The 12542-nt window shown below is 42.6% G+C and overlaps 1 protein-coding gene across 2 annotated transcripts in view; it reads right to left on the reverse strand.

Annotated features, from left to right (window-relative positions):
- Positions 1-12542, reverse strand: part of MTMR1 (myotubularin related protein 1) — a 41386-nt gene that overhangs the window by 3998 nt on the left and 24846 nt on the right. For both annotated transcript variants that reach the window (XM_063141952.1, XM_063141951.1), the window contains 3 exons: positions 12416-12508; positions 9827-9940; positions 7240-7416 (listed from right to left, as the gene is read on the reverse strand). In XM_063141952.1, coding sequence (XP_062998022.1) covers positions 7240-7416; positions 9827-9940; positions 12416-12508 — 384 coding nt within the window. The remainder of the gene's footprint in view (positions 1-7239; positions 7417-9826; positions 9941-12415; positions 12509-12542) is intronic.

Consider the following 12542-nt stretch of genomic DNA (forward strand, 5'->3'; position numbering starts at 1 on the left):
ACTCTACACAATGAGAGCTGGGAACAAAATGCAGGTGAACTCTTCAGCATTGAACAAGCAGGGCTCACAATCTGTTTTCAGGACCAGCTGTCCTGCTCAGCAGGGACAGGAGCCTGCAAACAGGACAAACAAGAGTACCATCTCTGAACATAAGGTTAGTGAGTAACCGGCCCTTTCACATCTGGAAGAAGGTCCAAAGAAGACACAGAACCTAGGGTGTCATTTGCAGGCAGGCTTTTAGAGCCTAGTGCAGCTTTCCTCAACCTGCGGTGCTCCAGATGTGTTGGACTACAACTCCCAGAATGCCCCTGGCTGGGGCATTCTGGGAGATGCAGTCCAACACATCTGGAGCGCCCCAGGTTGAGGAAGGCTGGCCTAGTGGGTCAAGAACAAATTTGAACCAATTTCTTGCTTTTGCTCACTGCAGTTTTTGCAACAGCAATTTCCTGAGAGAGGTGTATGTCTCTTTCCTTTGTGAATTACGCGTGTTACTGTGGATGGCTTATGGTCTGCTGCTAGGCAACGCTTTGCAAGCAATACACATTTTCAGCTCTGCAGCGGAAGATGCCCAACGCGGGCAAAGGAGACCAACCCCACACCTGTGTTCTATTTCGACGTTCCATATGGAGCTGTTGCCCCAGAGGTGGACAGAAAACACCGGTCAGATTTCTGCCTCCACTAATCATTTTGGGAGGGGGAAAAAATCATTGGCGACCTAAGCTAGCTGTAAAATTGATTAGGCAACCGCTCAATAACTCCTGCAGTCATTCCTTAAGTAACTTAATTAGGCTACAAATATATTAAAAGTCATTAGCACCAACAAACAAAAAGATTAATCTTTTTTATTTTACTTCCACGAATTAACTCACTTCTAAAGGTATTACTTGTTCCAATGCGTTAAAAGAAATACAAAGAGTTTTCTTGCTTGCTTAGAAGAAAAAAAGATTACAATGGAAAAATAACAGTTAATCCACAACAATAAAAAGAATAGTAGAAACCTTTATCTTCAACGAGGCTTCAATAAAAACAACAAAATAAACCCTGTTCGTTACAAATTCAAGGAGAAGTGCAAGATTCATTATATCAAAGGCAAGAGACTCAAGTACTGTGGATCACAGGAGAGGTTCCATGCAGCACTTGGACCAGGTGAGCAATTCCTTCCTCTTTCTAGATTGTGATCTCCACCCTCCCCTGCAGGGTAACGTCTGATGAAAATGCATATATGGCATATGGCAACCAACCAATATGGGAAGACGCTGTAGGTCTCTCTCCACTGATTACACAGTGAACCGCATTAGCTGCAACTGTTTTAAGTTGTATCCTACTCAACCCACCTGTGGGTGTAAGTATTCATTTTGCATTAGGTTAGTGATTATCGCAAGTCCGTTTCATGATTTATTGTGTGTTTAATAAACCTCTTATATCGCTCCAACTGTGTAGATAATTGTAAGAACCTAACCTGTGGATTAGAAGTGCGGGTTGCATGCCTGTCTAACGGGCAAGACAGCCATATATAAAAACCACGCGAAGAGAGTGTATGCGGGCCAAAGCCGCTGCTGCCTCACGACTAAAGCTCCCTCGAACCCACACAGATGCCATCTTCCCTTTCAAGGTACCTAAATGGAGGTGTGGAAGGAGACGGCGCCCCTTTTTCCCTCTCCTCTTTCAGCACTGTGAAGTACATCGGGATAGCAGCATACGTACCAAGGAGGCTGAGCATAAAAGGCTGAATAATAGGTACTCACAGTGCCACCAGCTCTTAATTGTATGGAAGTCACTCTGTATTCTTGCACTTCCCTTTACAAGCTCAAGGACAGTCATTCAAATGAAAATTGTTCAGCAATGAGCGTGTTTCTTCTTCTGTAGGCCCTTTTAAAAATGATTTTAGAACTGGGAAGAAAGGCAGCTGCAGAATTCAATGGCTATTTTAAACCCGTGGCTTGATTTATAGCCTGATCCTATCTCCATTCTTGTAGCTGCTGTGGTGAAACAGGGCAGAACTGCGCAGCTCCAATCTGCTTCCATGGGCGTTGGAGGCAACGGAGGATAGTGGGGGTTTCCCCTGGCAAAAAGGGGCATGAGAGACGTCACTGTCCTCAGCACACATGCGAAAAGACTTCTTCTGGCCGAAAGGGTTTGGCAATTTATACAAGTCCTGCAAAATCTACAGTATTTGAACAGAGATTATAGTCAGGCAAATAAAATAATAAAAAAGTGCTGGTAACCCACCCCACCCACCACGTGTGGTTGCTCCAGAAGGGTCTTCCCTCCTTCACCGCCCTTTACCCAGCCCCCCTTTTGCCGCTTGTCCGGCACTGCGCCCTCCCTGAAAAAGGAGCTTTATCAAGCACATAGCAGGCCATGATACATGGCTGGTAGGATGTGTTTAATTGGAAGGTTACAAAGCTGTTGTGCAGGCTGATGGTTCTATGACGTCTCTTTCAACTCTGAAGAGAAAAATCCTCTTCTCTTCCCATCTTAAAAAAAAGGGGGGGGAGGAGAGGCGAAATTCTATGCACCTTCCCTGCTGATACATCCTTAGGAGCACAGGCTCACTCTGTAAGCATGAGAGTGGGGTCCAACGGATCACGTGGGAGTCCTGCCAATTGCCCTCCCCAATCCTTGTGCAATGGGGCCACTATGCTGCATAACTGTTGTTTTATACTTTGAATGTTTTTAATTTTTGTGAACTGCCCAGAGAGCTCCGGCTACTGGGCGGTATAGAAATGTAATTAATAATAAATTAATAAATAAATAACAGCTTCTGTTTCGGTATAAGGCTTGGATCCAGCACAAGTAGACCCAGGGCCTGGGCCCAGCCCTACGCACAATGCAGAGCATTATTTTAGTAAGTCAGGACAGGGACACACACACACACACACACACACACACACACCCCTTGTACAGCTCATCTTTTTGTTCATCTTTAAAAAAACAGACATTATAAGACCGAAACAACAGCAGCAGCAACAGCAGCAACAATAACAACACACCTGCATAACCAACGCCAAGGATAAAAGCAGTGTAAGCACCCTTGGGCAACTTTTGAAATACCTACTTTTAGAAAGCATGCTTCTGACACGTACTGGAAATGCAAACTGAATCACTACAAAAAGTGCCAAAATTAGATCAAACTGCAGAGAGATTACATGCTTAAGAGGCCTAAGAGGAACAAGGAATATGAGAGGGAAAGAAGCAACAAAGGAATAAATGGGTCCCAGGAATCAAAGCAACCCATCGTCACTTCAGGAAAGAAAAATCAGCTCAAGACTGGAAAGGACGAGAAAATAATTTTGGCATATTCAGAACACAAAACTATCTGAAAATTGGCAGTGGCTCTTCATATGCAGTTACTCTGAAAAGCAGAGCGGTTGTAGGCTAGAAAACGCAGAATGTGAAATGGCAAAATGTTGTAGAAAAACAAACAAACAGCACACTACACAGGTGTTGAGATTTGCCCTCTTTTGTTCTACACTCAGGCAGAACACGCCACCCTCCCTTGAGTCATCAGTATGGCAGGGGACATCTTTTACCCACTCTACTTCTAGATGACATCCCAGTTGTTTGCACCTTACTGCTGCTCAAAGGAGGGAACATGAGACACACACAAAGCTGCCCTGGTCACAATCCTACACAGGTTAACTCCAAAGTTATCACTGTGTTTAATGGGGCTTCCAGAGGATTGCAGCCGCCTTCTCAGTTTCTGTTCTGAGACGTTCCCTCCAGCAAGCAACTGCCTTCCCCACCAATGCCTTGGCTCAAAGCATTTTGAATCCAGATGCCGTGGTTTCCCAGAGAAAATTGCCTAAAAGAGAATCCCTTTCAGTGGGATGCTTTAGTAACCACATGTTCCTAAGGGACATGTACATTGATGGCGCTATATAAATATAAATAAATAAATAATAATAAAAATAATAATAATAAGGGGGTACTTCCACAAGACTCTCTCTGTGCAGGTGGTTACTCAAAGCAGTGTCCAGGTTGCAATACACCCCACCCCACAAACACATGCCTGAGAGCACTAGGCGTGACCACAGGCCAGGCCCAGCCATTTTTGTTGTGATGCATGTTCCCTTATAGCTATTCTGTGACGGCAGTTAAAACATCAGAAGAGCCCTGAGGCTGGATCAGTGCAAAGGTTCACCCAGACCAGCATTCTGTTCACACCGTAGCCAACAGCATCCTCCCATCCATGTTCTCCAGCAACTGGTGTACATAAGCATACTGCTGTGATACTGAAAGTAGCACATATCCATCAGGTCCAACCCCCCCGCCCTTTAAAGCCATCCAAAGGTGCCCATCACTGCATCTTGTGGTAGCAAGTTCCATAATTATATGTGCTGTGTGAAGAAGTGCTTCCTTTGATCTATCCTGAATCTCTCCAACCTTCAGCTTCATGCGATGACCGCAGGTTGTAGTTTTGTGAGAGAGGGAGAAAAAAGTCTCCTTATCCACATTCTCCACCCCATGCATAGTTTTGTACACTTCTATCATGGCTCCCCTGAGCCTCTTTTCCCCCCAAGCTAAACAATCCCAGCTGTTGTAAAATCCACTCGTCGGGGAGAGGCTCCAGCCCCTCGTTCCTGGGGCTCCTTCCTGGCTCACCATGGAAGGGAGAACAAGGGGGTTTGACATGCAGCCCCAGGGGCGGTGACAAAATCCCTAGATGGGAAGTACTCCCCTATGCAGGAAACATGCAAAGCATCAGGTGGCTTTGAATCAGGTGGCCCATAACTTTAAATCTTTATGCCATTGTGTTGGCTTTAATGATTGGCATAAATGTTTGTCAATAAAATGTTGAGTAAATTGTCTGTTTTATATTTAGATATTAAAGGTTTTGCTTCTGTTTGGAGCATTTAAGGACAATTTGTTGTGTTTACTTACTTATTGATACAAATTATTATCATTGTATGATTTTAAATTATATGTATATATTCATGGTATCAAAATAATTTCATTGTTTTTTAACTGGCTTTTATATTTCTCTGGAAACATGGAGATATCTGCATATATTTCATTGCAGGTAGACAGAGATTCAGTTCTCATGTGATGGGCTATAGCAATGTGCTCCCAGACACCGATCTTTGCACCTGAGAAGGTGCCTCTACTCCTACCCAAAAAAGGAAGTTAAGAAGTTTACCAAATTGGCAAATGTACTCATGCCCCCCCCAAAAAGGTTGCCCACCACTGAGCTAATCAAAAGCTACACACTTTTCCCTGCAAAGAAGTCTTTTCCCCACAGCACCAAAATCCAAAACGCCTTGATGCACCTTCACCTTACCAAATGTTTTGGTAGGAACTTTGTGCATTCCTCAATAAAGCTTGTGAACAGAACATATAAAAATGTCAGCCTGCTTTTTGCAGGAAACAAGACAAAATTCCATGCCACGGTGGCAAGATCTTTCCGTTTAAAATTGGTGGATAACCTAGAGCTGCTGACCAGAGAGCCATTTAGAGAATTCTCTCCCATCTAGTCAGTAGCATAAGATTCCTGCGATTTTGCAGGATTGGTTTCTAAATGAATCCACCCTTAGGAAAGAAAAGCTGGAAAATAATCACAGAAGGTGTTAAGGTATTCCAGAGAGAGAGGTGAGGCACCTTTACTAGCAGTCATAAAAGGGAAGCATGCTTTCAGAAAGGGAAGTAAAAGAAGAGTCAGCACAAATGGATAATCCAAGCTGGCAACAGAATGAGACCTTCTAATAGGTCCTAGGAGGCAATGAATGATTATGCAGCGCGTGTGCCCAAAATTTCCTTCTAGTACAGCAACACAAAACCTACAGGTAAACAGATTTAGTGCTAGCTGGTAATGATTCAGACTGTGGGATATAGCCTTCTGCGACTTACGTGCTCGCTCTCATGTCTCTTGCTCTCCCAGTGCATTGCACGTTCATTACGTTGGGCCTCTTCAGCTGGCTGACTATCTAAAGAACTTGTCGGTCGCTAAATATCGTATTGCCTTCTCCAAGGCCAGATGCAATGTTTATTCTATTGAATTACTTCAGGGCAGATATGCTGGTATCCCTTATCAGGAACGACGGTGCCCCTGTAGGAATACGGAAGTGGAGACGATGGAGCATATCCTTCTGTCCTGTAGCTTTTATAATCAGGCCCGCCATCTTATGATCACCCCATTGTTGAGCAAACTGTCCAGAACTTCAGGCAAATTTTATGTTAAGTTTCTGTTGGAAGATAAGTCCTCAAGTGTAACTTTGGCTGTTGCTAAATTTCTTACAGTGGCGGCCAAGATTAGAGCTCTTTGTGTATTAGACTAAAGTTGATAATAGCTCTAATTGTATGATTTCATGTCTGATTCTTGTGTTTGGTTGTTTGTTGTTGTTTGTTTTCTTTTTATGGATCTATAGATCACAATAAAGAAAGTAAGTAAGTAATGATTCAAGTCTTGAAGTCTGGCTTTTGAAAAAGCTGCGTAGGAGGAGGAAGAACTACCTTGACATCTAGTCCTATTAAGCATGTGCAATCCTATTTGGATCCTGTCCCAATGACTTCTAATTGGGTACTATGCAGGTTCTTATTCTAAAATGGAGAGAGAGACTATAAATCAAGAGTGGAACGCTGCACTACCTGGAGTTATATTGCCTTTTTCCTTGTTATTTTGCAAGTCTATTCTCTGTGTGGCTAGGAGCTAGTTTGAAGGCTATACTATCCCCAGGTCCTGAGCTCCAGCATCCACAGCCCTGGCTCAGAGACTGCCTTTGGCTCCTGAAAAGGAGTGGGGATCTCGAGGACGACTTGCCAGTTGCCAAAGGGAGTGGAGAGGAGCCAGAACAACACACTTCAGCGCAAATGAAACAACACAATCACAAATGCAAAACAGAAAACAAAGCAGACCCAACCACCACCACCACCCTTCATGAAAGGAACATCTCCCTCGCAACAGACTGGGGGCACACGGTCCGAATCCTCCGTGTGTCTCAGCGGACTCAGGATGGGGGTGCAGGCAACTGTGAATAACTATTGACTACTGAGGCCAGCCAAAATTCTGTGGCCTTCCTACTGGCCATTTCTAGCCCCATATTTAGAAGGGAAAGTGTCATCTAGAGGTGAAAGGAGCAGCACTCCTAGCCAATCACACCCCTTGTATCATTTTGTCATGGATGCAGGCCCTGAACATTTCTAAGCCAAGCTTATTCCTAGACTTCTTTAGCAGTGCATTTTTATTTTTAATTTCCAAAAAACATGGAAGCCTGTTTTCAACAGAACACAAGCAAAGCATACCTGGGGTCTCATTCGTGGATTCCATCGTACATAGTAGTTTACCCACAGTTCCAGATGGCTTAAACTGGCAACTGGATACAGGACGTGGTTTTCGTAGTTTACATAGAAAGGATTACTGAATTCATCAAGCTGGCTATTAACGTAGGACCACAGAGAGACAGTCCTTGTGCCTATTTCCTGAGAGAAATAAAGAACATTTTATCAAGCGCATTGCTCCAAATTATACTGCAGTTCTTTGATTTTCACTTCGGGAGTCATTTCTACATCAATCTGTCAGCCAAAGAACCCTTGTGGGGGTTGGACTTGATGGTCTTATAGGCCCCTTCCAACTCTACTATTCTATGATTCTGTGGACCTTTGCACACTACAGAGGACTCTGTAGAGCCATTATGGATGGAGTTTATTCTCAGGCTAGGCCCGCTGCTTTTGCTGCTGCCTCTTGGTAATGCACCCCAGGATGCCCTGCAAAGCGACAATGGGACTTACCCAACTGTTTCCTGCCATTGTCAGCAGTGGGGAAGGCTGGCAAAAATGGATGACTGTCTATCGAGGGGACCACTACAGTTCTCCTCACTGGGGAACCTTCAATAAGCTTCTGTGGCATGTCAGAGTTCAGGGCAAGACAATCTGAACACCTCTGCTCCAATATGATCTGTAGCACAGGCTTCTAATTTAGAAAACTATACACAGAGTTTCCGTGTGAAGGATTTTGAGAAGGTGTTAATTCCATAATAGTTTCCTGGTGCTGCTCTTTTAAGAATAGCTGTATTTTGACACAGACTCTGAGTCACGTCATTACTGATGGTTTTTCAAATTGAATTTTACTAGATAAACTTACATTTGAAATGCTGCATTTCTACCTCCCTGGGAGAACTAATTTAAACATGGTATGGAAATTTAAGCATGTTTAAGAAATAATGGGCTTGGAGTGGCAATGGTGGACTCTTAACACTGAGTGCCATTAATCACAAGTCAAAAATAACAGGGAAAGTAACAAAAGAAAATAATCAGCATAGAAAAACACCACAATGCAGAGTAAATGAAACAGTATTTTGGGAAATGGGTATAATGTCTCTTTCCCACAGTCCCCTGATGCCTCCACCTAAATGCTGCGCTTTTACTATAAATGTTCATGTTTAGCTTTACTCACAGGGCTTTTTTTAAATTCTATGACCAAATGCAAACATCACTATAAAACCACTATTAAATCAGGGTATCAGAATCAGAATTCTTATCAGTTTCATCTTGCAATTTTATACTCCTCCAGTGCTATAAAGCATCTGTTTCCACTACCGTTGTCTCTTAAATTGCATTTTAAAAAAAGAGGGGGGGGGGAGCTGCATTAGATTATCCATTCATGAGAGGGAGCTGTCTGGTAGGCCCATACTTGGTGAGAATGCATAATTCAGCTCCATCTCGTGGTGCAATCATGCAATTTGCTGTGCTGGATCAGTCACTTAAGCAAAAACACAAAGGCTCTGTTTGAATAAACATTTCTTCTGCCTGGGATGGGGGGAGTGAGCCCCCGGACTAGCACACGCCTTCCTTCTGCCTGCTCTCATTGAGTACAAGATAACATGTGACTCAGCATATTAAATTGGGTGCTGTACCCAGGATTTCCTGGAAGGTACTAGCTACATCCTTCGTTCAACGCAGGCAGGTGCAGGGAGGTCCTGGCTGCAAATAAATCTGGTACTGAACATAAGAAGCCTCTTTATAGTGATCATTAGTGCATCTTACCTACCACGATCTACTCTGACTGAGAGCTGCTCTCCGAGGGTTTTCTATTCTGCTTTTCTAGCCCTTCTACCTTTTAACTGGAGAGTGAGGCTGGGACCCTCATGCCAAGCATGCGCTTTAACACTGAGCTACGACAGCCCCGTTCAGGTTTCACAGAGTTACTTTCGGCCCTGGGAAATGGGGGAGAAAGTGTCCGAAACGTTCGTCCACATCCCACCAGGAAAGAAGGACGTTTGTATGGATAGAGCCGAAGAAGTCAGTGAGTGAATATAAATGGTGTTGAAGACAAGCAGTTCCATCAACAGTCAATTCCCTGAGCAAGCACCAACGGGGCTTATTTACAAATTATACATACCGTATTTCTTTGATTCCAAGATGCTCTTTTTTCTCCATATAAACATCTCTAAAAATGGGGTGCATCTTAGAATCACGGGTACATTTATTATTTCTTAGAATCAAAGCTTTTTTTTTCTGTTGGTGGTACTGAAATTAGTGTGCGTCTTCCAATCGACGTCGTCTTAGAATCAAAGAAATACGGTACATCATTTACAAATCACAGGGGAAAACAGCAGTACCTGTTCTTTAAAGGATGCACACTTCAATTTCAGACTATGTCCTGGCATAAACCAGGCTTGCAGTTTTGGCTAGAAACATTTACTGCTTTTAAGAATGGAAATGTGTTTTCATCTGTGATTCAAAAATGGTATTTGATGCCTATTTTTGCACATCAAGAGAAGTATGAAAATTCATTTCTATGTGACATTTAAATACTTTCAGCTCTATAGAACAGGCAAAATAACCTCAAAAATCCTTTGTCTCCTATAAAATCATTACACAGCTGATTTACCTCTTTTATTCGCTGATGTTCAGAGTTGTATAAAAAGGTGCCAAATAGACAGCTATAGAGATGATCCAAAACGGTGATCAAAAACAGCTCATTGAATTCAAATGCTGCTGGAAACTAAAGCAAAAAATATCTTGTTACATTTTTTGATAAGAAAAAAATCATGTTTTCATGTGAACTAAATTGTCCACCTTTTACAAACACAAACACAGAGTGAAATCTCTAAAGTGCACGGTGAAGGTTTACAAACTCTCACAGAGTCACTGATAGGATGACGACTGAGCAGCTACAGGCAAACACCTTTGCCTTGGAAGGGGCTGGCTGGAAAGATCCCCCAAAGAAATATCCAATTTCCAGGAGTAGCAGAATCCTTTTACACTTGCAGAACCTGGCAATGATGATGGGCATTACATAATACTTTCCTATACTAGGTAGATTGCAAACTGAGGTACAGTAAGAACTCCAGTTGACTCTCTTGTTTGTAAATTATTTTGCTATAAAAGAGCTTAATAAAAACAGTCCTTTGAGATGGAAGGCTGCTTTCCACTTTCCACGTGGGTATTCTAGCTAAACATGGGGTCCTGCTGTCACATGCAGGCCCACTTGCCTGCTTTCATGTATGGGAGAGAACCTCAGATAGGGCACAACCAAGGCTTTCTTGCAGCCTCCTGAATGCACGGAAGGGAAATTAAGATTCTCATTCAGGGCTCCATCATTCAAGATTGCAATTCCTCGAAAGAGTTGACAGCTCAACGTTTCATCCAAACTAGACCTCAATGGCTGCTCTGTCACTTTGAACCATTTTGAACCATTGTTATATTGCTGGGACGTCGATTCAGCGCAACTGGAGTAAAACCGGAGTTTTATAAAGTTAGCTATTAAAGCGCATGCCTATGATATGAGCCAATGATGAGTGTATACAATTTTCACACATACCCATCCCCGCAAACGGGTTTGCTGTATCTACAACTGAAATTATTTGGGAATCTGTAGGTGCTGACGGAAGCAACATCAACCATGTGTAAGCTGGGCATTCGCCTATCCTTCCAACCTTCCTTTGCCCTTCACCAACACCTTTGACAAACCCATCCGAGAAAAAGGCAAGAATATATCCAGGTAACTACTTTGAACTGGTGAGTTAATATGATTGCCAATAACTCATTTGTGCAAATCTGCTGCCATTGGTTTTGTTTAAACATTTACTTTGTGTGACAAAAATGACAAATCTAGACGGACACCGAAGAATTAAAACCCCAGGAGGACCCTAAATACCCCTAAAGCCAGAGAGTGGCTTGCAGGGGGTGAGCGGGTAGAGAATGGCCTTCTTTGTAAACATGTGATTTACTTTAATTCAGCAGCAGTTAATGTAATAGATTGGTCAAATAAAGGCAACAGTGGCATAAACCCTGTGAACCAGCCCTGTGCCTGTCCAAACTGCTGCAAGTACAGGGTAGATAAGACCAAAGTTGTACGAGGGGGGAGAAAGGCTTTTCTATCTTATGATCTATGAGGATTAGGACATTTATAAGTGGTCTGGATACTGAGATTAAGGAACTGTGTTTTCTGAAAAAAAATATGACAAGCCATGTTATGAGCCATGTTCCAGTTTTTCAAAATTATTTCACTCCTCATCCCTGTACTGTTTATGTTTATTTCAAACTTCTTGTTGAATTCAGATTTTCCACACATATGGAACTGGCAAAGTTGTTTCACAGTCTTTTACTAGCGGGAAACGAAACCATTTATAGCAACAACAAAAAGGGAGCAACAAGGGAGATCACAAAAAACAGAAAGGGCTGTTCTGAGTTAAGGGACTTTGCCCCTAAAGGGTTTTTGTTCCTTCCAGATGTTTTAAATTTTTTGGATGTTTTTCTCCTGCAAAAGAGCTGCATGCCTTTCCTAAGAGGAAGCAACGTCCAATGTACTTTTGATTGACCATATTATAGAGAACAGGATAATATTAAACATCATGTTCATGCAAAGTTTAATACCACCAAATCATCGAAAAATAAGTAGGCACCTTTCCTGTGAGTAGCAACTATAGCGAGGCCCCAATTTTCTAGCAGCAAATGCTTAATACAAAGAAAGGGACTGCTTGGAATGCTGAAATTCACAATAAAGTTAATTTGGAGCTAACAAGGGGAATATTTGGGGGCGCGTTACTGTCCAGCAAACCTGTCGGCTGTTCATCTACTGCTAAGTCTCAAATTCCTTCACTTCTCCCTGATCATAGTGCATCTGATAGCCCTACTTCCAGTGCTTCCAAAATTAGAAGTGCACAACAAGACAAGAATTTTTTGTGGCAGTTCAGTTTCGTAGGATGAAATTCTATGCATGTCTAGGCAGAAAAAAGTCCTGTAATCCCAGCATTTCCCAAGCCAGCATGGCCATTGGAAGATAAAAGGTGTGCCTGAGCATTTCTAAACATCACAGATATAAGTGTTTTCATTGTCATTTAAAATTCGACTTTGTGTGCACTGAACTACCATAGCTACAAATAATCATATAAACATTATTCCACTGCCATGAAGGAAATGTGACCTCCTATGTGGATTAGAAAAACTAAAGAGATCATTATAAACATGCTCTTACCTGCTTTGCCATTTGCCAAACGCAGTCTATGAACTGAAGGAAGATCGGTGACCTGTCAGCGTCCGCGTGATCATCATCTCCATGACCTACTCGCTATCGGAGCAAAAAATAAAATAAAATAAAAACC

The sequence above is a fragment of the Elgaria multicarinata genome, chromosome 15 (genome assembly GCF_023053635.1).
Source record: "Elgaria multicarinata webbii isolate HBS135686 ecotype San Diego chromosome 15, rElgMul1.1.pri, whole genome shotgun sequence".
Classification (NCBI taxonomy): domain Eukaryota; kingdom Metazoa; phylum Chordata; class Lepidosauria; order Squamata; family Anguidae; genus Elgaria; species Elgaria multicarinata.